This window comes from Stegastes partitus, unplaced genomic scaffold (genome assembly GCF_000690725.1).
Source record: "Stegastes partitus isolate 25-593 unplaced genomic scaffold, Stegastes_partitus-1.0.2 Scaffold804, whole genome shotgun sequence".
NCBI lineage: Eukaryota > Metazoa > Chordata > Actinopteri > Pomacentridae > Stegastes > Stegastes partitus.
The window spans coordinates 155,665-183,659 of record NW_007578535.1 but is presented as its reverse complement, the minus strand read 5'-3'; the positions used below and the strand labels follow the sequence as shown (position 1 = coordinate 183,659).

The window sequence follows — 27,995 nt, the reverse complement described above, 5'->3', positions numbered from 1 at the left end:
GTCAACTATGAAAGAAAAACATGGCAGAAAACGAGCTTGCTGCGTTCAGGGAGCGTTGGAAAAAAGAGTTAACGTGTAAAAAAGAAGACAAGCCGCCACTTGTTGGTGATTCTGCCTCATCTTGGGATCTTCCTGGTCAGTCAGGAAGAAAAAACTTGAAAAGAAACAACAAGGCCTGTAGTTCTTCCATTTCAGAAGAAGGTGTTTGCGCTGAGGATGAAGCGTGTGTTGGTGGAGGAGCAGGACAAGCTGCAGCAGCACAGACCGACGAGGATCAGCCTCAGTATGTGTCCATTGCACGCGGTTTGCTGGACGGTAGGACCAGTCCTCTGCTGGACAGGATTCAGGAGGAGAGAACCAGGAGAAAGAGACATTATCAGAGCATGACAGATGTCTGCAGTGCATCTCTGCAGCAGCAGCAGCGGCCTCAGAGGAAAGTGAAGAAAGAAGAGCTGGTGGATCAACTCATTCAGGATCTGGTACGAGGAGAAGGATGGAAATATAGGTCATCGCAGGAATAAGTCTGTATGTAATGTCTGTTGTAATTCTTTGGTTTGCAGAATGAAGTCAATGACATTCCCTTCTTTGACATCGAGTTGCCTTACGAGTTGGCCTTGAAGATTTTCCAATACCTCAACTGCACTGAACTAGGCCGGTGTGCCCAGGTGAGCTTTATACGTAATGACACTCTGCTGCACAGAAATTAACTTGTATACGCGTAAAATATTAGGTTTCATCTCTCCAAATGGGCTCCAAAATGAACCAGAGAGGCCACCGGATGAATAAAACATAAGGATGGCAACATATTTTTGTCTTGTTGTCAACAAATCTCATGACAAAATCAAAGTCTGTAACGCTTTTTACCATCTCAGTGCTTTCTGTAGCACTCAGGCTTTAAAGACAGATCCTTAGTTTATACTTTAATTAAAAAAAGACTTAATAGCTTCGTTAAAAACTTGCAAATTGTAGTCATAATACTCAAACGTGAGGATTTTTTTTTGATTTGTTGAGGACCAAGACTGTATGATAGTGGGAAAAAAAAACATTACAATACTTAGTTTTTCTGCAATATGTAAAAACAAACACTTATACAGGAGACTTGGAATAACTGGATTTGGAAAATGTTACTGGTGCTAGAATGATTAAGGGGACATTGTAGTGCATCTGCATTGAGAATACAAGAATAATTGTAGTATTTAATTTTTCGTGTGCAATATTTTATTATCATGTCACATCACTTATTACCTTGGTGTCATTGCCAGCATTACTTTTTACTTTTCCATACTAGTTCTGTTTTAGCTTCCTTATTTTATTTGCAATATTGTACCTGAGTTTATGTCTTATTGCTTTTCAACTTTCTACCAAAATGATTTGCACCTGATGATGATGGATTTCATTACAAAATCTGAGAGTTATATGAACAAATAATCCTATCAAACTGAAAGACCGTGCACTTGATTAAAGATAGTAACTCCATAGCTTTGCACTCGTGGTCGAGCTTTGTGTCGCTGATTTAATTCTTCTGACAAGTTAGTTGTGTTGCCTCATTGAGGGGCAACGACTAGAAAACACTGACTGCAGGTGAAATATGTCCATGCAATTGATGCTTTTTGTTTGTTTGTTTGCTTTTGCAATCAAATCTTCCTTTTAAGTGTTGCTCTCCTGTTCCTTGCTCATTTCGCTGTGCACACGTGGAACCCGCATGTCGATGCACTAAACATAAGGAAATTGTTTATTTGTTGTGGACTGCTTCTAAGTAGAGATGTGTGAGGGATCCCTTTAAAAAACAACAACAACAAAAATACAATGACTATATGATTTAGATAAAAGGCCTTTAAAATTATTCAAATGCAACACTAAGAAGAAAAAATCCTTCCTATTCGTATCTCACTTACATGTACAACCAGTGGGGAGAAGATGCAACTATTTACTACTTGATTATACACATTTTTCACAAGCTGAGCCACGACTTCAGACTGTTAGCTAATGTCAGTATTGTTTCAGCGTGGTCAGTGGACGCTTAACGATCTGGAGGCTCGAGCAAAGACAAGAAATCTTAGTCTTCAGATAAAACGACGTATTAAACTGTCTCAAAGAGGAGCAAAGTTGCAACCGAGCAATGAAAAAAATGACTCGTATTTAAAGAAATCACACTGTGTAAGACTCATTGATTTTGGTGAAGTCCTGACATTGCAGATACATTACGCTTCTCCCCTTAAAGTGCTGAATTGCTGCAGGCTGCTTTAAAGTCTTACGTGACTTAATTTGGTCCAGATTAGTAAATTACGTTTCTTGCAGCAGCTCGTGGAGTCCATTTGGCAGACAGCCGGGCTCGTTAAGCACAAATAAGTGATGCAGTCTCTTAATGTATGCTGACTCAATCCTTCGTTCACGCTGTCCAATCTCCTCCCAGGTGAGCAGGGCATGGAGAGTCCTCGCCGAGGACAGCGTTCTGTGGTTCAAGATGTGCACCGGGGAGGGCTACCATCAGGACGCCAGCGTGTCCGACTCCCCCTGCTGGAAGAGCACGCTGCGAGACTGCAGGAATTCAGCCAAGACCGTGAGCTCCAACTGGAAGGTGGGCTTGAACTGTTGATGTCTCAGAAGACACATATCTGTCCAAGGGTTTGTCTGGTGTTCAATTTACATCGCTAGACATCAGCGTGAGTTTACAAGAGATCAAGATGTCTCTCATCTGTGGTTGTAACTCTAATTTAATATTGTACAACAGCAATAAAAATGGGATTTTTTTACACAATGGCAGGCAAAGATGGGAATTCTTTCTCTATTTATTAAGAAAAACAAGAAAGATGTTAATTTTTAAAGCCGACCTATAATAAATAGCTAAGCCAGGGTTAGATTTGCAAATATTAACCTCATGTCACTAATATGTTGGACAAAGTTTTCAGCTAAACAGCGTTTTTCATGCAGAACCGAGTGGGATCCATCAGCCAGCTGCAGTTCGAGTTGGGGAAGGTGCTGTGTGACGTCAGCTCCTGCGACAACTTCGTCTTGGCCGGGTGAGTTTCAAGGACGACTGCAGGTCACTTCTGACATCCGATGTGTATGAATGTCAACTGTGACTTTGGCTGCTCATATTCTCTCAGTTAATTTCTCGGTCTATATTTATTTTCTCATATAAGTCTCGCCGGAAGATAAATCGTGGATATAAATTTTTAGATTTATTACTGGGCGTTCACCGCTGACGGAACCAATTCCACAGTGATTGACAGCCAGGCTTTTACAGTGGGGTTGATCCTTCTTAGGAATTATGCATCTGGAGTTTCTCACAGGTGCAGATGTGGGATGTTTTAGGGGGGAAAAAAAAAAATAATTAGGTAAATAACATGAGAAACAATGTGGCTAGCAAGAAAAATGTGGCACCAACATAATTTTTTTTAGATGTTTTAGGAAAGTGGATTTTTATTTTCTAGTAAGGAACCTGAAGAATGACAAATGTAAGGGGAGCTTTTGGTAAATAGTGTTGGAGTAACACTTCTGAATGTTTACAAATCATGTGATCTTTGATTTGTAGAGGGAAACATGGACAAATTTTATATGCAAGAAGCATTTCCAAGCCAAGTTTGAGTCTGACTGGTGGTGGATTTTTAGGGCCAGTATTGTTTACATATTATGTTAAAAATGGAAACTGTGACCTCACTACACTGGCGCACAAACACTGATATTATGTTAAGCTAATAGGCACTCTGGATGGATTCCCCCGACCGATTTGACTTAGCAGAGTCATGACTACTTGCAATGGCACTTCTCAAATGAATAAGGGTGAACTGAACTAGGTTAACTAGCCTGTAGTAAAGAAACTTTGAAGAAGAAAACCACACAGACAGCAGGGGAAACAAATCAGAGAATTAATTAATTAAATTCATTAGGATTGACGAATAATGATAAATATACACGCACACTGACATCACAATAAATACATAACTCCTGCTTTTATGTTTTCTTCTTCAGTTGCCCAGATGTTGGGAGGCATCATATTGATTGTCTTGCAATATATTGAGTTTTGTAGAATCTCTGTATCGTGATGCCACTGTTGTCGTGCGTAATAAATGGAGACAGTAGGGCTGGGCAAAATAAAAGACAGCAATATGTGGCGAAGAAAGACACTTCATTTAGAATCAAGAACATTTGATAGTTTCCCTTAAATGCATCATATGCAAATCAGCATGAAGGCACATAACAAAAATGCAAAGTTTGCTCCCTCCCTGGCTCATATGGTGATCATGGAGCCCCTTTGACCTCCATCTTTGTCCCAGTTGGCTTCTGTGCAGGTTTCCCGAGGCTTGCTAGTCTGCAGCCGCCTGGTTACAAATCACTGTCAACATTGTGCAACGTTTTAATTTTTTAGGTTCAGTCAAGTTTTTACCTTCGTTCATGTGTTACATCTTGTCAGTGCTCTCATTGAACTCAATTTGCTTCAAAGTTAATTTTATTCGCCATGTGTCAAGCTGAGATCATCCATTTATGTTTATTTAGTACATTTATTTATTTGCGTGTGTCGACATCAAGATCATCACCTGTGCACTTTGATTACAAAACAAAGTAGTTTAATTGGAATTAAAGTTCGCGATGCAGGTGTTTATTAAAAATAAAAATAAAAAGGATCAATAACTGCCGATATTTACTGAAATGACACATTTTATAGTCATAAGTTTTTCAGCTATATCTCCCAGCCTTACTTAATTAGGTTACTCTTTGATTCCCACCTCCTAATAGTTAATTTTGTTCATATTGCAGTCCAGTTTTCAGTTCACTCATTCAAACTGTGACATTTTTGCACATTTTTCGCTGCTAATGACAGCGTCGGAAGAGTGCATGAATTGCATGTTAAATGAAGTAACTCTGGCTTGACATAGCCGGGCTGGGACAGTGATAGATTGTGAGGGCCCACAGAGATCTGATAGACTCACAGGGAGATGTGCAGCGTCCCCAGGGAGTGATGTGATCCGATTCCCCTCAGTCCTACAGAGTCCCATCGGAGCAGGCGGCATGTTTGCATCGCTTAATATCAGCAGATGTGGGACATGCAGAACCAAAACAGTCTGGCTTGAGTTAAAACTCCTTGCACGTACTCTTAAATCCTTCTTTTTGTACTACTGCTATTAACAAACTCACAGTGTCAATACTTTCCCCATTATTGGTATTTAAAGGGTCATTCTGCTAAGTGAAAGTACTCGGATTTGTTTATCTACAATCAATGGCAGTTAAGAGTGATCGAGAATGATTCAATTGCATCCGTGAAATCTTATTAGAAAAACCAGTGCAATGAGATTTGGCACTTAAAAGGCAACGGTGTCATTAAGCCGACGACAACTCTTGGAGTCACACAGTGACATAAAGGCCAGATCTGCTGAGGATGTGCAGTTAATCTGCGCGCCAACTTTCCTGCACGTAAAAGTTTGGATGAATTCACTTGGACGTGCTTCAGCGTCACCTTCCTGTCGATAGGGGTGGCGTTGCGGTGAGTTTGGTGTGTATTCCCGTCGCTTCCTTCCTGCCAGAACCTTGAAAAGCCAGTCGCACACACACAGACGGGTGCACACATGTACACCCTCTGTCAAACTTGCTGTTACTGTGTGACACACACAGGCGGATACTTGCTCAGACATGATGGTATCTGTGGAGGTGGCAACTCTGGCAGTTTGTCGTCTCTCCCGCGGTGCGAACTCATTGACTCTGGGTGGAAAAGCGAAGCAGAGGAAGGGGGCTGTGAGCAGAACAGAACAGAAGCTTGTGAGGGGGTTGACTTTGTTGATGAAGGCAGGGCTGAGGGATGAGACGAGGTGAGGCTGCGCAACAACAAAAAGAGTCACTTTGCTGTCTGTTTGAAGCAGCATTGTTGGATAAAATGGAACTTTTAAGGTTCTGCATGTTGTAATTGAAGATCAATAATCCATTAGCACGATGCGGTTCTACGCTGCATGCTGTGATGGATGTCGTAGGAGGTTCCTGCTGGTTTGCCTCATGCAAATAAAACAAGAATGCTTTTTGTTTCTTCTTGTACTAAATGAAAGGTCAGCAGAAGGGTTGTTTTCAGCTTTGTCTTCATCTCAGGTGTAAGACAGCTAACAGTTCTTCCCAGTTAAATCGGGTCATTCTTTTCCCAGTTCAATCATTTTGCCTCTAAATGTTGAATAAAAATTTTAAAAAAATACCCCATCACAGTTTCCTGGTGCCCAAAGCATCACTTTCACACGTCTTGTTTTGCCAACTAACCATGCAAAACCCCAAAATAGTCGTTTCACATTGATGTATAACTGAGAAAAGCAGCAAGTCCTCGTAGCGGAGAAAATATCTTGTTTGTTTGAACAATTACTTAACTCTTGGTCACTTGTTGTTGATGAATTTTGTGATGATTTGTTAAATAAGCAGGCAAAAAAATAAAAAATAGTTGAAAAAAAATGCAGAAAAATAATTGTTCAAGTAATTCAGAATGCAAAAATGACTCAAAAATGAGCTTTGGTTACAGCTTTTTAAACATGATCATTTGTTTATTTTCTTCATTATATGATTACAGAATGCAGACCAGCTGATTAACCAGTAATTCTCATTTACAGACCTGCTCCTATCGATGATATTATTTGTTTTCAGCAATGATAATAATGAGCGTTCAAGAGCTCCGTGGTTTATTACATTAAAAGTAATTGATACGCTGCGTGCGAAAACAACATTGGTGTTGTTTCGCCCAAACAACACCAATGTAATCCTCGAAAAGATCACGTAACAAAGATATTAGAAAACAAAATAACAAGTCCGAGTGAGTAAAGGAGGAAAGTGTGAGAGGGGAAATGATTCAGTGGTGAGAGGGTGACGTCAGGTATTCTTGAAGAGAGAAACTTCTCAGCCTGGGATGAAAAACTGGGCTACAGCTCTGTTGCTGGACTCGTCAGACTTTTTGTTTGAAACGAAATATTCCCCTGTTTCCCCTGAAGGTACACGTCTGGTGATGTGAGGCTGTGGGACACGCTGCACTGGGACTCGGCGGCCTCGTACCTGAAGGCCAACAGTCTGTCTGTGAACACGGACCCGAGGCCACACGTCAGTCACGTCCAGGTCAACGGCGCGCTGGCTGCTGCTGCGTATGAAGACGGTAAGTGTGTGTGTGTAAACTTTGGCCACCTCTTGGTAAAAGTAAAGCTTCACAATCAGCACTAAATCCTCAGAAAATTACAATATTTTGAAGTTTCTGAGTCTGTCAAATCAGGCTGCCTATCTGATTAGGAGTATTTTCTGCACATCCTCGTACTGAAGTCAGTGCAGCTATGAAGCTCTGTGTATGCGTATAGGTTGTGTCGACCTGTGGAGCACAGAGACGGGCGGGGAGCCCATCCACCACTACCAGAGCCCGGGAAGGATCCAGGCTCTGGCCCTGAGCCCCGACAGCCCCGTCCTGCTCTCTGCCTCCGGATCGGACGTCCGGCTGGACCGTGCCAGTGACTGCGGCTACTGGAGGACGGCCTGCCAGGCTCATCTACCCAAGGCCGTGAGTCAGGCAGTTCATTCGTATGAAAAATGCCTCATACTGATGTGTTATCGTGTTAATTAATAGATTGTGATTGTCGGCTTTTCTCAGATTTATATCAGTGGGGTTTTGGGACTCGTGATCACACAAAACAAAAAATGTAAAGAAGTCAAACTGCAACATGACATATTTTATGATATTAATAACTTTATTTGTATAGCACCTTGTAAAAACAGAGGTTACAAAAAAGAAAAGGATACTCAGGAAGACCGCTGAATAACAAAAGGCCGGTCAGTGCAAACAGAAGGAGAAAGACCAGGGAGGCAAAAGTGGACAATTATGGTAAAACATCATAAAAAGATTTTCAAAATAAATCAATACAACAATACCAGATTTAAAAACAACAAACAAGTGGAATACAAAAAAAAATGAATAAATAAAATAGAGCCACAAACACAAGGTTAAAAATAATAAGAATAGCAGTAATATTAAATAAATAAACTAAATGTGGAAATAGGTAAATAAATAAAGGATCTAAGAGAATTTTGTATTTTTTTTTAATTTAAAAAAAAAATAAAAATAATCAATTAGCTGTATACTATGTATATAGTCGGAAAACTATACATTATACATTTTTATCTTTTACATACTGTCCAATTAATTGATCGTGATCATTATAGTAAATTGTTCAGTATGACTTCATCAAAACCATTTTACTTTTTAAACCACAGTTCATTTTGAATTCAGGTTAAATATTACAAATGTGTTAAACATGGAGTTAAATCCTCGTTGAAGTTACTGTACAGGTAAACTGTGCCGTCATTTTGTCCCGTCTGCCAGGTAGACAGTGTGGCTGTGGTACCTGGCAGGGAGCAGCAGTGGCCGCTGGCTGCTCTGGCGGCGGGGGAGACGGTTTACCTGTTGGACCCCCGGGAGGAGAAGCCGCGGACTCTCCACTCAGTCTACGGTCATCCTGTTACCTGCCTGGATGCCTCCGACTCCCAGGTCGCGTTCGGGGTGAAGCGCTCAGGCTGGGCCATGCACGACGGAGGCAACAAGGTGGGCTCAGCTTCTCTGTGCATCTCAAAATGAGGGTTGATGTTTTACACAAACTGAACAAAGAGTAACACTGGCTGCAGAAGTTGCACTGACATTAATAAATGTCTCTTGAACAGCCAGGTACAACATTTGAGTCTAATCAACAATTTTCTGCAGAACTGATAGGTTTTAGTATTTTGCTAAGAATGGTACAAACTTGATCCCTCTTTTCGTGGTGTTTGGGTGCGGTGCATTGAAAAGAAGGGAGCTTTTAACGCGGAGGCTTTAAACTGATTATGCTGAAATGGTAATGAAAAGGTTAATATCCCCATCTATTCTAATATATCTTAATTTGCACCTCAGCTTTGATTAGGACGGCACAATATGTCATTTCAGCATCGACACTGTTTTGTGCACAATAATTGCGTTGCAGGAATTGCAATGTGAAGTTAGACAAATGACTTTAAATGTCTCTTTCTACAACTTCCTTTACTGGTTAATGCAAACACTCACACAGTTGTCTTTTTCCATGAATAACCTACAATAGAAGCTCTGTGATCAAATAGGATTTCCTCTGATTGAAGGGTTTTTTTGAGACATAGAGTTTTGTTCAAACTTTGTTTCTGAGACACAAGATATGTTGACATGCAGGCTCCACGCGTGAACAGCAAAACAAGTGTGAAAGAGTAGAAAAAACGCTGAAAATTAAGATTTGCTTGCAAAAAGACACAGAAAGGATGATGTTCGGCAAAAACAGGTACTTAGGGGTAGTTTATCGTCATGTCGTTTGTTTGACCATTTAAATCAGCAACACAAAGCTCTGTGTGATGAATGCAAATACAGATCTAAATGTATATAGATCGCCTTTGTCAGTGTTATACCATTTGAGAAAAGGTTCTAAATAGCTTTTAAATTATTTTTGTTGCAGATGCACTCCTGCACAAAATAACCCTGATCATTGTAGGAAGGTTAATTCAGAAGATTAATTGAACACATTACAAACAAAAATATTGCAACATATTTTGATTTTTCTAATATGCAGCCCGATACACTCTGAGTTAACCACTTGCAAATCCAGCAGAATAAATTGCACTGTAGTATTTACATCTCACACCTTTTACTGAGCAGGCAGAGAGCTCGCAAACTGACATCTCTTTCCGTCATTGTGTTTTGCTTAGAAGACGCAGCCAGAGTGGAATTCAGAATTTAGATCACCGGTATGGGAAGCAAAGAAACCGTAATGATCATGAATGAATTCCTCATAATGCGCCATTTTAGCAGATTTGTTAAAAGCAAAATTAGCTAATTAAAGTTTTCTCTCCAGCAGTTGATTAAACTCCCCCCAAAAATGCTCATTCACATGTAGCAAAGTTACATGTTTAGAAGTTTTGATGATTATCAGCTTGAAGCCTGCTGGCAGCTCGAGCACACCAGCTCACTCAAACACTGTCAACCTATTCTGCGTTACACAATGGCAAGTTGTACTATCAGAGTAATTCAGCTGCACGTTTAAACCAAAAACTGAATTTGAACAATAACAACAATACAGAAAGCCTGCTTACGTGACTCGTTTGTCTTCTAGTATATATAAAAAAACACTATCTAGACCAGGGGTGTCCAATCCTGGTCCTCGAGGGCCGCAATCCTGCATGTTTTAGATGTTTCCCTCTTCCAGCACACCTGATTCAAATGATCAGCTCATCATCAAGCTCTGCAGAAGCCTGATAACGATCCTGATCATTTGAATCAGGTGTGTTGGAAGAGAGAAACATCTAAAACATGCAGGATTACGACCCTTGAGGACCAGGATTCCACACCCCTGATCTAGACTTTTAGATTTTTCTTTAAATGGAACCAAGATCCTACAGTAACTATCCTGCTACAGTGTTGTAATGACAAACTTGCAGCTTATCTGTTGAGTCACGCAGCACTTTAATAAGAAACAAAAAGTTCATGTTGCTCGAGTGCAGTGTTGTCTTATAATGTTATTTGATTCACATACTGATATTGATTATCCAGTCCGTTATGAAAAGCACTCCAGGATGTATATGGAATCACCATCTAGTGTATGTGTGTTAATGGAATAGATGGAGCTGTATCAAGGTTTGGGATTTGAAACCTCTGTGAAAGACAAATAAAAAGCCGACTAGATTGCAAAGCCTCGCAACTCTGCAGCTGGATTTTTACATGTGTTTGGAAAAAAAAATCACTACCTTGACCTCCCAAATTGGAATGAAAGGTTTCCATTAGAGTTAACAAGGTCACTCATGCTCTCAACAGGTGCATAATGAAAAAAAATGGGAAGTTGGTACGCGGTAAATAATGTGGTTTTTCTCCCAAATGGAACGACGCGCGTTGTCTCGTGCAAACGCGGCTCATTGAGGGAGGAAAAAGCAGCGAGGACAAAGGTTTTGGCGTTAGGCCACGATGGGCTTAATCACTCGCTGAAATACCTCGTCCTCCTAAACGAATTAAACTCTTCGGGGAGGGAAAAAAAAAAGATGCCTCTTCCTTTTGATGCGTGGAGCCCACTTTTCATGTTGTTAACATTTAAAAATATGATCTGCTCTCAACCGATGAGAATCTTCGATGCTTTGCCAACATGTTTGTTCGTGTGCGTCAGTGTGAGCCGGGTCTCTTGGCAGTGTGATCGCTACTACTTTGCGTCCCCTTGGACCCCTCGAGTCCCCTTAGAAATGAATGTCAGGTACCTGTAGGGGATTTGTTTATAGTACAAATAGGTAGCTTAAATAGCGACAAACCCTCCTCGGGCCTCTGCTCCTAATTACTGCAGTCTTTAAGTGTACTTAGATGAAGTGTTGTTGCTTTACCTGCATCTGTTTGCGACTAATAATACTGTTTCTAAGGCCCCCGTGCATTTAATTGACTCTTAAGCCTTTACTTAGAAAGCACAAAGAGCCAAGAGACCAACTATTCTACTGGGATCAATGGGCAGCTAGTCAGCAGTCATTATGCTCTCGAGTTCACTTCATCAAGACGTATTTTGTTCCCCCGCTGTTGATGGATAACAAACGCTAAAGTAAGCTGCTTCAAAACGAATTCAAAGATTACTTTTCTTCGAGGAGCAGATGCCAGTGGCGGAGAGGTAGCTGGTGCAGCAGTCGCTTTGTGATTGACAGGTTTTTGGCAAAGTCTGCTGCGACTGACATCATCCTGACTAGAAAAGCACAGCTGGAACGCTGCAGCGCTCATTCAGCGGCAGCACTAAAGCACCACACAGTGGAGCAAAAGGAGACTAGCAGTGAGGTCCGACTTCAGGATGGAACAAAGATGCGTTTGGGAGATGTGAAGGCAAACATGTGCTCTGCTGCTCTCTCTTTTTTTCTTTTTTTTTTTGTCCATTTAAACAATTGTGAAACTCGGGGGGGAAAAAAAACATGTAGTTAGGTTGACGCAGACTTTGAGGTTTGGATGAGATAAGATAAGATAAGATAAGATAAGATAAGCCTTTATTAATTTCACTGTGGGGAAATTTGCAGTGTTGCAGCAGCAAACATTTAAGGAATTTAATACAAAAATAAAAATTACCCAAAATATACACAAGTACTAGTTCTAGAAATAACAGTATTTCACATATCAGTGGTGTTGCACGGATTCTTTCATGAACACAAATATTCAAATACAGTATTACTATTGCACAGATTACTATCTACATTGCACAGGTTGTAAGTAGAAATATAATCATGACATAGCACATATGCTAATATATGTAGAAAAATCAATATTGCACAAGAAAGTACAAAATGTTCATAATTCACAGAATGTGTTGATATTGTACCAAAGAGAAGTAGAAGAGAGAAATGCTTTTTTTTTTTTTTGTAATTTGAAAACTGTCAGGCTTGTCAAGCTTGGACCTGTAGTGTGGCTTGACACTATGTTAGTGGATTTACTGTATTTGATTTACTATTTTCATTTATTAGATATTTAATTCTGGCTTTTCCAGTGTTAGAATTTGTTGATTTTTCTCTCTCTCTCCATTTTCTATTACTTCAAGCCGATTCTCTTTGGGTTTTAGATGAATGATTGGGCAGCAATGTGAGGATGTTATGTTTGACTCTATACTTCCATATTCAAAATTTAAAATTGCTCAAATTCAATTTACTGAGACACACATTCATATGGGCAGAAATATGTGCCACTAAAACTGTAGTCAAGTCATTTATATCTAAATTTGAACTGCTCAGCCTAAATGATTTTGTAAAACATTGAATTTAAATTACAAAATTGAGGATGAATTCAAAACCTAGTGCCAATGTGGAAGTGTACAAAGATTTTCAATGAAAATCAAATACTATTGCAGAGCAACTGAATTCAATTTCAGTCTAATAAATACAGTTTTACATTTTCCACTTTGAATTCAGATATTTTTTAATACAATTACTCAAATTTGAGCAATGCAAATTCAGATACAAAGGATTCAAATTCAGTTTATAGTGGCACATATTTCTAAGATTAAAGAAGCTGAGCATTTTTCTTACAGACAACATGGTTCATCAGTAATTGGAATAAACGTACCTCGCTCAATTGATAGTTAAAGTTGTGATAACTTGCCATCGTAATTAATGTTTTATCTCAATAAATGGAGGATGATCTCATTAGTGCAGTCTGTATTTCTACTAATATGTTATACATTTATGTTAATGTACAGTTGCTTCTGCACACTCGTTAATTTAAAATCCAAATTTGAAGCTTGTCTAAGAATGAAAGGCAGCAGCTCCTTTCCTATTAGGGCACTACATTACAGCTTTGATTCATTCTGCTTGCAGTTAAGAGGCAAACTTTTCTTGTTTCCATAGCGAGCAAAGCAAAAGCGCCCATTCAAATTATGCCATACTTCCTAATTAAAATATCTTACAGATTTAATTATCTTGTCTGTCACTCTTGTCACGCTTTTGTTATCAATTTCGTACTGCGAAGAAGACAAAGCATGATTTGGCTGTACTGCCTTCAGTAAGGAAACATATGCTTCATTAAAATCTGTCAAGATGCATGGAGGTGGCATCCGAGGAAGTCATCTCACACCTTTTTTCGCGCAGAGGAGTGAAACATTTTAATTCACAGCATCTTGACTTAGCTGAACCGAACCACACTGCTACATTTTTGTTAATTTGATTCAGCGGTGATCGTTGACTTCGCTGCGGTTTTGCGAAGAAGAAAAAAAACACGGGCTTTGGAGCACAAAAGCCGCTTTGTGTTGATGATGTTGAAGATTATTTCTCACACCTCGGCCTCTATTATTGTTCAGCTCGCCGCTTTTCTCTCACCCTTCCTCGTTTCTGTCGGTGTGGTCCGCGGGGGTTTGCGCATGTGTGTGGGGTCGACGCCAGTCTCCAGATCCTCATTACTACTTGCCTTCTTCTTGCCAGTGGACCAGGGACACCCAGGCGTCCGCCCAGCTCGTGGCTCTGCATTCAATACGAGCTGGCATCTGCACTGGCAAACTATCCGTCCGCTGCGGTGGATCTACCACAGAGCACAAGTGCTGTCGGAAAACCTGTCATCTACTCATTGCCTACAGTTCAAAGGGCTGGTTGGGTGGATGGAAGCAAGGCTGAGTGCTTTATAGGCTTTATAGATGTATTGACGGACAGTAGGAACGTGGATAGAGTTGTTATCACAGAGCAGGGTAGGCATCAGGATGATTAACTCAGGAGAATCCTAGACGGTCCTAAAGCAACCCCCTACAGCAGAGCTCAGGTTTTAGTCACATGTGTAAATGAATATTAGGTGAATAAAGCAGAGGTTGCAGAATGAGTCAAGGCCTACAGGTGGAGATGAGATTCCTAAATGCTAAAAAACATGAAAATGGCATGTTAGATATCAGTTTCATTGCTTCAGTATGGGTGGAAATACTGTCAAAATGTTAGTCTGTGACCTCATGGACTGATCTAAAACAACTTTTTGGGTTTTTGCTTAGCAGTGTTATTCAGATAACTTAGTAAAAGCTCATTTGTGAGTGCACAATGGCGTGAACTAGCTTGCATTTCTTGTTTTTGCCAATTCCTATGAGAGCATAATTTGAATAAAAAAATTAAAAAAACACGTGCTGAAGTTAAATTTGACATTTAAGCTTTGAACTTGTCGCTTCTCACAAAGACCTGCACAACAGAGATTGGAGAGTGTCGATAAAAATTTACCTTGCAAAACCACGTCAGGTGGTGCCTTCTGGCCATCACCCTGTCAGAGACCTACAGTGAAAAAAAGCATAAATGCAATGCGCAAATTGTCATTTCTGCCTCGGAGAAACAGTGAAAGATCTCCTGTTATTTCCGTTTTATTTATGTAGTGCCAATATATGATGTCTCAAGGCACTTATTGATTTATATCAGACATGCCACCAGACCATTAGGGCAAAAAAAAATAGAAAAGGAATCACACAAAATGAAAAAGAAAGAAACCCCAAACCTTAGAATAATGTCTAACAACAACAGGAGTGCAGTGTAACTTATTTGCATCAAACCTAATTCTTATATAATGCTCAAGAAACCCCAAGAACACCTTTACGGTTCCACATTATTATATCTGTCAAGACATCTTTCTTTCTACATTTTCTTCCGTTGTTTTCTAGTTGTAGTCGTTTCGAGATTGTCGTCCAGACTGATTCATAAATTTACTGTACAGACTGGTAAACGTTTCCAAAAGGTTACCTTTGAGCTAGCACTTTGACAACAGTGGAAAGAACAAACTCCTCTTTAACGGAAAGAAACAGCAGACTGAGGCCAAGGCGGACATCTGCCATGACCGATTCGACGTTTAACTGGTGACAAATTCTCAATCACTGAGTCATTCCACACCCCAGTCAGACAATGATCAGATAGCGGGACCAGTACACAGACACTCATTTGACCAGTGAATATAAAAGGCCACCTTAAAATGCAGCTCTATTCAAGTGACATAATGCCAAAGGAAAGACAGACATAGACTGTTTGCTGGATGCTGGCAGGTCAGAACAGGGTGTAGTCATAGATGCATTTGTTGTCTGAGAATTTATTTCAGAAAACTCTGGATTGACGTGTATGATGGCTGAATCCTGTCCCCTAAAACGTCCACCAGTTTCACCAAGCCCCGCCGGACGAGTGGGGCAACAATCCACAAGTCGATGACATCTCTAGATGTCGCAAATGTAGAATTGTGGACACACTTGTGGTTGACTTGTGATTTCTGATCTATGACCCCATACTTGATCTGCCCATTTTCATTTCCAGTGTGATGCATTCTTGGTTGTTTCATGGCGTCCGTTCTGTTCTAGAGACGCCACATGTTGGAACAGCAAATACCTACTCCCCAGTGTTATAAAGAATGGATTTAATTGACTTTCTTAATAGCAGGATGAGTTTAAGGAACCAACCAACCACTATGTGACCGTTACCCTACAAGGCAAATGCCCCCTGTCCAGTCTGCAACACTCTTATGTACTTATTTGCACCTTCAAGATGTTCCCGGGGCTATTGAGGAAAAACTATTATGTGGGGCAGCTGCTTCGATTGGTTTCTGCTCTTTGTTTTTTAGTATGTTTGGACACAACCACAAAGCACTGCTCAGTTTTTTCATTCATGTGCAAAATGAGAAGTCCAACTCGACTGCATGCAACCCTCTATACAGCAGCTCAAATAAAATAGGGGTTGTGTGCCTCAAAAAGAAACATGAAGTACAATCATTAGAAAGTGCTCTTCAGGACTTGAGCATTGTCTTCTGTGTATGGTGCAAGTTCCAGATTCTGCTGCGTCCAGTGGGATGATTTGGAAACACAGATTGCCATGAAACCACAAAACCTACAATTATCATACATCTGGTCCAATGTGCAAATCTCTGTTTGTCCACATGGTGTCTAAACCAAACGTCGCTCTGAGTCCATATTTATTTTAGATGTGGGTGTTTGTGCAAGACGGGGATGGACAGGGGAATGGTGGTGCATGTAGGGGAGCCAGCAGTCTGCATGTTTCCAGTAGAACCACTCATCTCAGCAGGTAACTTCAGTGGCGAGTTCCTCCCCCTCTACCTCACAGAGCATCCATCAGTGAAGTCAGCTGGTGGCTTGTTTTGTTGGAGTGAAAGCCTGCAGATAGTTGGCCCTCCATGGCACACGATTTCCCGCTCCTGCTCTATGATATGAGATTTAAGATTCATTAAAGGCCAAACCAAATTCTGCCAAATGCGGCTCAACAATGCAGGCGACATTAAAGGTTTTCTCTAAGGTGCAGTGATAATTATTACATTTTTCATCTTTCTAAAAGCACGGAGAGTAATTACATTAACACCCCCCCCTCCCCAGTACAAGCCACCATTAGGGTTTCTTTTGTTTGCAAGCCTCTCTGGAGCTCCAGCGAGTGCATTAACCTAACAGCTCCTCTACAGTCATGCTCACGGTTATTCTTCCCCCAAAACACGCCGCTGCTCTCTCCTAACAGTCCGCAGTATTATCGCAAAACGGCTCCTTTTGCCTCCCTCGGCGACGCTTCTTCATTTTAGTGGGCAGATATTTAATGAAAATATCTTCCCGAATCTGCAGTGATTCATTGAGAACAGCAGGCTGAACCTCGTTTCCTCGTCTCCCTCCTCCACTCTCCCCTTCCTTCTTCCTCAGTTCGTCGTCCCCCCTCTCTTCTGCTGTCCAAATCCTATCAAGCTGTCATTTCAAAGTCCGGTGTGATTTGGGCTGTGCCCCGAGGTGGTGCACAATTAAAGCTCTGCTTGGCCCAAATAAGGGACACACAAAAACTGTTGGCGCCTCCTCAAGGCTTACATCATGCCTCTTTTTTTCCCCCCTCTCTTCCTTTAAACTTCTTTATCTTTGCTGCTGTCTCTCCATCCGTCTTTCTCTCTCTCTCTTTTCTCTATTCCATCCTACCTTTTGGCTCTTTCTCTCCCTCCCTCCCTCCTCGCTTTAATTTCTTTGTCGATTTAATTATTCAAAGACAATTTTGCCTGGCGGTTATCCTGTTTGTCCTGCCTCGTTTGGATGAGAAAACACCAGCCGCTAATTGACCAATTAGGCCAGCTCCAGATGACATCATTGTACTTTTTATGAAGAAAGTTTACGGCGGCCATCGAGCCAAAGGCAACGCATCCCCGGCCGTAATTGAAGTTTGCCTCGAGGCTGTTGTTTTCCCAGTTTGAGTGCTTTAGTTTCTGCTGTGCTTTTAACTCACTGGAAGGAAATAATAGTTCCATTTATCTGTTGTACAGTACTTGACTGCAGTATTTTTCTGCCTAATATCCAGTATTATTAATAGTTATGTCTGGACGTGCAGCACTATGTTGTGCAATGAACTGAGACAAGCCAAGATGAAATGCACCAGGATTGGTTTGAATATCCATCTGTTGGATTTAAGCGGTTTGATGCGTCTTCTGTCTGTGGTCCAGCTTGTAACTGGAGAGTTGTAATTAAAGGTGAGCACTGATTTGAGTGATTTAAACACTCCCCTCTGATGAACATGATTGTACCTTGATAATATGCCCACGTGATTTATTTTTTTTTTTTTTTTGAATATGCTGGATAAAACTCTACCTTCTCAAAAACATGGATTCATACTTCAGGGATTTCATATGTCACAAACCTAATGAAGAAATCGTGTGAACTTGCAGGGTGGGGTTTTCTGCATCATTATTCCTCTTCAGAATCATTTTCTAGTTCAAACGTATGGCTGAGTAGCTGCAATGTCCCAACTTCCCATTGAGTAGTGTCGACTAGTTTTGCAGAAGCATGGGTGAGCTGGTGTGCTTGAGCTTAAGCGAGTGGGAAGAGGTGAGTGGAGAGAGAGGTGGGGACTCCATAGATCCTTAAAATCTAGAGAAGCAATAGTATAGAGTTACACCGTAGCCATTTTAAGGCAAGAAGGGATTTCTTTTAATGGCAAAGATGTTTAAAAAAATAACTTTGATACACAAAGGTGAATTTTAAAGGATTAAATAAATGATTGAAGTGGGATGCTAAAGAGAAAAGATCTTTATTTTCGTTGTTAAATAACAGCAAAAGGTAGTTTAGCAGCTCTTTAGGTTAACACCAGTGAACGGGATTTAATGGGGGTTCTTGGTATATATGAGGTAAAAGCTAAATTTGAACAATCTTCAGTCTTTATACCTGTATCTGACCAACAGTGGATGAATTACAGTCACTTCAAGGAGTTAAGATATAACTAGAAAAGTTGCATTCACTTTACATTGTTACATAAAATCATTGTTTTTAACATTTGATTGTAGATTCTTTGTCACAGCTTTTAATTCTACAGTCCAGACATGAACTTCTGCTTGACAGCGCGTTCTTTAGTGATTCAGGCTTTCTTGCCTGTGTTAAAAGTTTTCTTTTTCCCATCTGCCTCGTTTTCAGCAGCTTAACTGTTTGGCCCCTAAAACTTGTTGGTTGTACATTTAGGATTATTTTAGCTGCTTTGTCTTACAGTAACTAAAAAGAGCTGCACATTCCACCGATTGTTGAAGCTTATGAATTTTGACTTTGAGGTCGACTTTAATGTCTCAAAATGCCGATGTGTGTTCTTGACTTCCAGATCCACGTGTACAGCCTGGAGACGAGCAAACCGACGGTTTGTGTCGGCAACTCTCCGGGAGATTTCACTTGCATCAACCTGAGAGACAGCCCCCCTCATCTGTTGGTGTGTGGAAACAAAGACAGAAGGTAGGACAAAAAAAAACAAAAAACAAACACTTTGATGCAGATTGAAAGTACACAAAGAGTGTACGAGGACAGAAAACTGAGGCAAGAACTTCAGCTAAACGGAGTGTGTGTGTGTGTGTGTTAAACACCTGATGATGGAGGCTGAGAAGCTGAGGCTACTTCAAGTGGAGAACAGGTGTTTAGAAAATGTGTGAGAAGACAAGGCTCTATTTAATTTGTGCATTATTCACACTTCACAGACAAACTGTTGCCTTGAAAAACAAAGCTTCTCGAAAGCTCGGTGAAAAAAAGGAGAGAGACAGGCATTGAATTACTTTTGAGAGAGATGTTTTGTTCTTTGTCTTAAATAGAAATGTTGCTCCTCTTTCTCTGTCTCCTCCATAACCTGGAGGATGTTATAAAGGAAGAAAAACCTGGCTTCCTTGATTCCATCCGGCAACACACACACACACACACACACACACATCGGCATCCATGCACGTGCACACACTTGCCACATTGCTAACCTGGCTCTCCAGTTGAGGAAAAGACACATAAAAGAGCCATTCTCATCTATTCTGCACTTGTTAGCGGATGCTGCGGTGCATGAGCTGGCAGGAAAGGAAAAATCCCTGGCGTGTCTTCGTCCAAAGCTGCCCCCGCTGTTTCTATTCAGCACCGAATCCATCTGGCTGTTAAGTAGTTGGCTTACAGCGAAAGACAGACCACATCATATTGTTTAGGTTCTGTTTTGTTGTTTTCCCATCTTCTTACTCGTTCTGACTTCTAGCACTCGTACAAAGACAAAAAAAAAAAAAAATGCTCTGTTAAGGATGCTTTGTGAAGGATTCCACTTTGTTTTATTGTGGTCGAAATATTTCAAAAGCAATTTTTGAAAGAAGAATTCAGTGCTTTACTCTCGGTCTTTGCCTTCTGATCAGATTCGGTCCAGAGAGGGGCACACACCAGCTTGGCTCTTCCACTTTGGCCCCAGCTGATGCAGCACACAGTCGAGGACAAATGGAAATGGGGAGGGAGGCTGAGGGACAGTCGGCAAATCTTGGCCCCTCGACAGGGTGGCTTAAGGCCAATGCCTAATGCATCCCTTCTTTTTTGTCCAAATGAGTTTTGTCCCTCTGTTTTTCGCGAGATCCAAGGAGCAAATGAGGGGTCCAGATAAGGGCTGTCGGGAAAGACGCCACGTTATGTGTAAACGGGAGCGATATGGGCAAAGAGCAGAGTTGGATACAGCATGAAAAAGGGATGAAATAATGAGCATCATACCTGTAGCTGCTTGTGATTATGCAGAATGGCCTTGAGACCACTTTGCGGACATCTTGGATTGGACTTAACTTTAAGAACTTACTACAAGATTGTTTTTTTTGTTCTTTTGTTGCAGGATGGCTCTATGAACTGTAATACCAGTGTGTAGTTTGGTCATTCCTCCACCTTGGTGGTATCTTAACTACTAATAGAGTTTTCTTTATGAAATTTAGTCCAAACATTTGAGGTTTCCAGTAAATGAATCCGAGTAATTTTGTACATTTATCAGCAGTAACACATCACCTATACTGTAAGATATCTTTGAGATTTATTGGATGGATCGGACTTCAGGTGCGACAAATATTGTAGGTTGACGTTGTGGTGATCCCCAGTGTCATTCAGCTTCCTCCCCAGTGAGTCTCTCATCCTCCAGACTCCAAATCCACCATCTTGGACTGGAGCTTTCCCCAGTAGTCCTTGTTTTGCTCTCTCAATCTCTCTCAATGGAGAGATCCATTGGGAAAAGGATGGTAAACCCAACCAGAACCTGCAGCAGGTGGAAAAATGCTTCATGTGCTGCTGCAGGAAGCTCAACAAGGCTGCAGAGAAGAACATCAAGTTCGCTGTGATTAGATAGTAGACTGCCGTTCCAGTCCAAGATGGTGGACTCAATGAAAAATCAGCCAAATAACATAGAAGACCCAGAAGACTGCTCACCTTGCAGGTAGAGAAACATGAGACAGGATGGGCTGGGGTTAGCTGGTTAGCAGCTACTGAACTAACAAAAACATGATGTGTGCATTTAACACCATTAAGGATGCATCTTACCTACTTTTGTAATCCCTTATTTTTTCAAAACAAAGTTGAAATTTCTGTTTTTGAACAAAATATCTAACATTACATTGCTTTCTAGGTAAATTTGTTACTTTAGACTTTCATGTTTTGCATGTTTTAATAACTTGGAACTCGACCATCAGGTCAAAAGTTGAACTTTGACAAATACTTGGCTAATGAGTAAATACCTGTAGCATGTAACGTTACTATCACTGCCAAACACAAATGCTATTACACTTAATTTCTAACAGCTCAATGTCCTGAAGTCGTATCTCTAACTTTCTTCTGTGATCAGTCTTTCTGAAAGAATGAAGCAAGCTGCTGTTCCTACCAAGACTATTAGACATCAACAACAGCACTTCACATTAAAAAATGTCATTTCTAAGTTATTTCTGCTTTCTTACGTACTGTTTTCTAAAACGCATAATTGCCTATTGGACTCCACTAATGACACTTTCTGTCGTATTTAGTTGCACGATATGTGGGTTATTACACAAGTTCATTCATATTCAGACCTGACATGATAGCATTACGCAGACAACACAACCTTTGTCTTGCAATTTATTTGATGTAAAAGGGAAGAAGAGCTGATCTGGGAATAGAAAGACTAGATCTTAACACACAGGCTGCAGTCGTTGTAAAACTGCACGATAATTTGTTCTCCTCAGTCTCGAAGGTATATATTTGTATAGAAAATCCAACTCAAGTTAAACTGCAAAACTGACTCAGACATCATCCTCAGGGTCTAATGATTAATGTCTTACTCTAGCTCGAGGAAAATAGCTGTTGGGGAGTTATCTGAGCCTCTCCCACACTTCTCTTATTAGGCCGAGCTCCTCTTGATTAATGAAGAAGAGTCTGGCCAGTGACAGTTCACTGAAGACGGAGCCGCCTCCAGCACGAGATTTATGGTTCCCTGCGGTCTGCCAGTAATGCTCGCTCCTCATTGTTTAAACGTGTGCTTCCATCACGTAATGCCACTAAACGGGCAAAACTAACTGCACACAACAAGCCCGCAGTGCCCATTTAACCATTTAGGCCTGATTCTTTTAAAAAGTTTTGGAAGTGGAAATGAAATCTGTCTGAGTCCCCAAAGTGAATTTGATTATGGTAATGAAGTCTTGGAAGAAGGTTGTGCCTGGATGGAGTCATGTCCTGGATGCTTTCAGCTGCAATAAAGCCACAATGACAACAGATGGAGCTGCAGGTCCCCTGGGCCTCTGTTGCTGATGAAACCCACCAAGCAAAAAATCAGCTCCTATTTCCTTTTATTCACCATAAAGACTAGCACTTTAAAATGAATAATAATCACAATAATTATCATGATATCATAAAAGCTTCTTTTAAAAAAAAACACTTATTTCAAAGCAGAATTAATGAGATGCTCTTTGAAAGGGTTAGAAAGCAAAATATACAAATCAGAATGTTTAGTAAAGTAAAAAATGTGGGTAAAAAAATAATAAGAACATTGAATCTAAAAGCACAAAATGCATTTAAATCAGTTTTTGTTAAAGTGGCAATTCAGGTTAAGAGGTTTTCTGCTTCAGTAGCGTTTTCAATGAGATCAGGAAAATCGTTTTCTTTGCTTTGAGATATGCACAGCAGGATTATAAGCAGATGATGGTTGTTTGAATTGTTTATTCATCATATATTTGCTGCATGTAATAATGCACACTATAGAGGTATATTCTGACAAAGCATTGATACATTTATCATTTTAATTTGAATCTATTTTCAGTCTTTTTGCAGTAATTCCAACACTTTCTTTCCATCTGCACTTTTGCATCTGTTAATCACTTATTTCAGGCTTAAATGTTATTTTCAGCTCCTTGGTTTGCTCTAAATTCTATCATTTTATTCTCTTTTTGTACCATAATTGATCATTGTAAGCCTCCCTAACGTAGCATCTGTTGCACATTTATTTAATTTGGGTTTCTATCTGTGTTTCATGTTTTTAATTATTACTATTGGGTTTTTTTTTCCCCCACTAGAAGTGTTTGTAATCTGAGTTTGGTGATTGAAATAATGAGATACGTGGCTACATTCGCGGCCAAATAAGGCTGGAACTTAAGTTTGCAATAGCACATCTGCTTCGGTTTGTATTTGTCTTTGGGCTCTTGGCTGGATGCTGTTGGAAAGTTTCTCGTGCTGCTCTTGCTGCGCTTCCTTCAAAAAAAAAAGTGAGAATAGTGTCCTTTGTCTGTAAATGAATGCACCCTTTCACAAACTGTTCTCTCTTGTGCAGTCTTGGTTTTAAATCTCCGCCTCTGTTAGCAGGAAGTGAAATTCAAAATGACCAAATGCTTCACTGGAAGTGACTGATTCTATTGTACTCAGTCAGGAGTCTCACACAAACACTTTAACGTGCTGCATGTCTAAATAAAAGCCAGTGTAATCTGTTGCATTACAACAACTTTAAACAAATGTTTCTTGACTACTTAAGTGCAGTTTCATGACAAGGTAAACAGCACAGTTTCTCTTCCTCAGGGTCCGGGTGTTTGACCTCAGAGCCGGCTCCTCCGTGGCGTCCCTGTACGCCCACCACCTGGGCGTCACCTCGGTGCAGGCGGACGACTGGAAGATCGTGAGCGGCGGAGGCGAGGGCTTGGTGTGCGTTTGGGAGATGAGGATGGGAGCCAAGCTGTGGGAGATGCACAACAGGTGGGACTTCTGCCTCAAGAGATTTACAAAGTGTCACAGGATAAATGTGGTTTTCAAAGATGACACATCTGTTGTTGCTACACGTTTGACATCCGAGTTAATTAAGCTGTGAATACGTTTATTCCATGGCTTCGTAGACGTGTTCCTCCTGATTTGTGTTAGCAGATGCATTTAGGCTGTAATTTGGAATCAGTTGAGCGCCACACCTCCAGGTTCTAATTAAGTAAAAATGTCAATTTATACAGCTCTATGCAGTTCACTGATTTAAAAAAAAAAGACCCTGAATTGGTGACTTTTTCGATGTAGTAGAGCGAGTAAAAGCAACACATACGCAATATTGTGATTTCTATATTTAATACTGTAGGTGTTGTTTTTCGTTTCTGCAGGCATCCTGTAAGACACGTTCGCTTCAACACCAGCACCCTGGTAACAGCCAACATCCCCGATGACAAGTCGCCGCGGGGCGCCTGCATCACAGACGATGACCTTACAGCTCATCGCAGGTCACGATCCTCCTCCCACACTTCTTTTTTCTTTTTTTAACCTTCTGCACGTCCACCTCCCACAAGTTGATAGGAGTCAGAAATACTCCGTGAACTTCACCACTCATCTGCACCTTTCAACTTCTACCTTTTAAGAGTCTTAAGTTTACATTAGGAAACGGCTGATACTACTTTCATGTCTGTAAAAAGCAGCCTTTTTGGATTTGTTTAGAAATGACTAGAAACAGGTAGTGTGGCAAAAGGTAACAACATCTGCACATTATGTCTTGTTAGTTTTATCTGTAGAAAAACCAACGTGACTTCATTTAGTCAACAGTGTTTGCCATGTGGTTTTGATACAGGCTATAAAACACAATTCAATGTAATGTGGTATTAGTGATGTTTTGGGGTGCTGGTAGGTGGATTTTAACAACTTTGGAGCTGTAGCAGACTCTGAACAAACCATCTGCTGCAAATAAGTTGAAATCTTCTTTTAAAGGCCCCATATTGTGCCCATTTTTTTTTTAGCAAATTAATCAAAGTTTCATTTCTCCAGAACGCTTCTCTCAATTTTTCAGCTCAAAATACACAAAGGTGGCCCGCTTCACTGTCACTATTATAGTCCTGTTCTTAATGGACAGATTCAGTGTCCAGAGCTTTAAATGCAGCTGAGGTGCTGCTGCTCACGCCTCCTTCAGAAAGAAGACTCTCTTTGCATCTGTGATCGCACAACATGCATGTCATTTCGAGTGCGAGACCAGGACTTTCTACAGCTTCTGACTTTCTGTCTTTGCAAGCATTTGACGAATACGGCCAAATACGTAGCACAGCTGTTGCTTTTAAATAACGAGTGGTGACTTTGTTGGACAGTGCTGAGGTTGTAAAACCAGTATTTTAGGTGTGCAGAGCTGCAGTGGCTGGGTTTCAGTGACTATCTCACACTAGCAGCAGAAAAATATGTAAATAAGAAGCTTTATTGTGAATTTGGCTTTACTCTGATGCAGTGTATGTGAGCACAGACAGCAGGAGAGAAGTAAATAGGTGTGGTAGACTTTTTTTTACACCTCCAAGTTTTAAAGAACACAATAGAATGTCTGTTCACCACATGTGACCTTTACATTGCAGTGCATCATCTCTCATCACTATTAATGTAATTTGTCTTTTCCATGCTTAAACTTTCTAGAAAGTTAAATAATCAAGATCTCTGCTGTTGTTACTGATATAACCGTTTTTTATACTTCAGACACAGAGGCGTGATCTGCCACTACGACTTCTCCGAGGACTCGCTGTCACAGGACCACATCCTGCCCATCTGCAGGTCCGACTACACCGAGTCACACGGCTACAACTACAACATCAGCCTGGCGGTGCCGTACGACAGGCTGTCCGCTTCCCATTCGTCACGCTGATGCTCGGTTGTGCAAACTGCAAATGGACTCACTGTGCAAGTGAAAGGACAGTGGAAACATTCACCAGTTTGATTCTCCAAACTGTATCCTTTTATTTAATTACTTTCCTTTCATCATGCTGATCAAGGCTTTGGAATCTGTAACTGCTGTATAGGTATTTGTAATTTACAGTGTTGAATTCAGCTGCCCAGATGTTGCACAGCCTTGTGAACCATTACTGTAAATTATTTCTGTTTTAGATTCCTGGATTCAATTCATTCAATCACAGCCATGAAAATGTTTCTTCTGAATTCTTCTGAATGCATTTTTTAAGTAGTGTCCTTTAAAAAAAAAAATCTTACACATGCATTTGTTTTATGTCTCACATTTATTTTGTTCATTTAAGTAATTCAGTGAAAAGTTACTAAAGTGTCTGATTGATTTGCTAGTGTTCAAATAATAGTGGATCTTCATGGCGGAGCAGCAGTGGCTGGTTACACACAAATGAAATGTGGAACTATTCTGGAGCTGCAGAGGAATGGTATGCGCATGCAGTCTTGTGCTTTTGGATGTTAGCCATGATAGACGACCCATGAGTGCCAGAGTAGCCACTGAGCATGACCGACTGCATCAAACATGTGAACCTTTCCACCGAAGCACAAAGAATCCTTCATATTGCATGCTGGGAATTTGTAGAAAAACTGGAGAACACAGTGATAGTTGGAGGTTACATTAGAAGTAAGAGGTGTCGGGAAATGAATCTGTTTGAAATATGTGGCACCAGCTGCTTTTAGCATCACAAACATTGAAAACTGAGCAGACAACATTCTGAAACTGATTTTTTTTTTTTAAGCTTAAGAACTATAGAAAGAAACTGACAGCGTCTAGTCAAGTCTTCAATTGCACGAGCAGCATACAGTCGTAATAATTCATATAAAAATGTACTTACATTATAGTGTTCAGTCTAGAATTAGTTCCCTCTCGTCTAAAAATATATTAGTGCATATCAAAAGAGATTTGGTTTCATTCCTTTTAAGGACTGGTGAGGTTCTGCTAAAAACAGCAGCAACATAAACATTTCTTTACAAAAACAGCTCTTTCAAGAGGTTGATTTCCCACAGCGCATTGTCGTCGTGTCCACATCCAAAAAGCGAATGTGCATCCTCGACTCCATTTCCAGGCCTTTTAAAATCTGCGGGCAGATAGCAAAACGCAGTTATATGTAAGCGACTAATTATATTCAGATTTTATTTAAGGAGTGGAAGATGGAGAAGGGACAAACCTGTTCAAAATGCTCAAATGTAATTCCTTCATAGAAATCATCTGGGGCCTGGAACGATAAAATGACTGCGTTACTTTGCTGCTACTGGGGGAATTTATTTGAACGGTTCAGTGTTGGTGAGTTCTGTTACCATGTGGGGCACATTTGTGCTCGCCACCTCCAACATGGCAGCATCTGCTATGGCCTTGGCAGCCTCCTGGCCGATGGCTCCGCTCTTTGACAGAAGCTCCTCTACTACCTTGGATGAGAGCAGAACAACATTAACAATCTTTAAATCCTCACTGGGCCTTAAACTGCATCAGTCTTGGAGACACACATGAGACAACGTGACACGGGGACAGTTTCCATGGACGGTAAGAAACGTTTTAACATTTCAAGTATTGTTTTGTTTGTGTCATCAGCTGGTTCTGATTATCAGTAGAGTTGTAGTCTCCGGTTGGTCGATATGCTCTCATTTGACGGTGTTACGTTAACAGAGACACAAGCACCTTCCAGATTTAAAGTCATTATTTCTGGCAGCAGGAGGAGCAGACGAACTGTCAACACACATTTTACATATTTTTTTAACTGTAAGGCCTAACTTATGTAAGATTTACTGACCACACACAGGCCAAATACAAGATATAAACATTAAATTTGAGAAGGAAATGACCTAAAACTAGTGAAATTATCTGTCCACGCAGCAAGTAAGTTTTACTTCATAAATCTTGAAATAAGATTTTTAATGCTCATTTTAAGATTGTACTGTAAAATCAACGATTATAAATGAGTAAATAACTTCTAAAACAAGCCAAATTATCTATCGTGTCTAAAAAAACAAGATTTTAAATATTGGCAAGTCCCAGATTATTTGCAGTGTATTTACTCAGGGCTGGTTCAAAACTATTTTATTAAAATGAATGACAAAAGCTTGACTGTGAACCTTGTTTGC

General features: G+C 40.5%; 2 protein-coding genes across 2 annotated transcripts in view; one reads left to right on the top strand and one right to left on the bottom strand.

Moving 5' to 3' along the window:
• The first annotated feature begins 20 nt into the window (after positions 1–20).
• Positions 21–26,151, top strand: fbxw8 (F-box and WD repeat domain containing 8). The gene is made up of 11 exons (XM_008292358.1): positions 21–479; positions 561–665; positions 2,414–2,578; positions 2,932–3,020; positions 6,954–7,111; positions 7,308–7,504; positions 8,324–8,542; positions 19,048–19,175; positions 23,739–23,912; positions 24,299–24,415; positions 25,638–26,151. Exons 1-11 carry the CDS (start codon positions 21–23, stop codon positions 25,801–25,803), a joined length of 1,977 nt encoding a protein of 658 aa, XP_008290580.1. The 3' UTR covers positions 25,804–26,151.
• Positions 26,152–27,995, bottom strand: part of LOC103365030 (calcineurin B homologous protein 3-like) — a 10,711-nt gene continuing 8,867 nt past the window's right edge. Inside the window, exons 6-8 of the mRNA XM_008292359.1 lie at positions 27,195–27,302; positions 27,065–27,112; positions 26,152–26,974 (exon numbers count right to left, since the gene is read on the bottom strand). Of these exons, the coding sequence (XP_008290581.1) occupies positions 26,882–26,974; positions 27,065–27,112; positions 27,195–27,302 (249 nt within the window). The 3' untranslated portion in view covers positions 26,152–26,881. The remainder of the gene's footprint in view (positions 26,975–27,064; positions 27,113–27,194; positions 27,303–27,995) is intronic.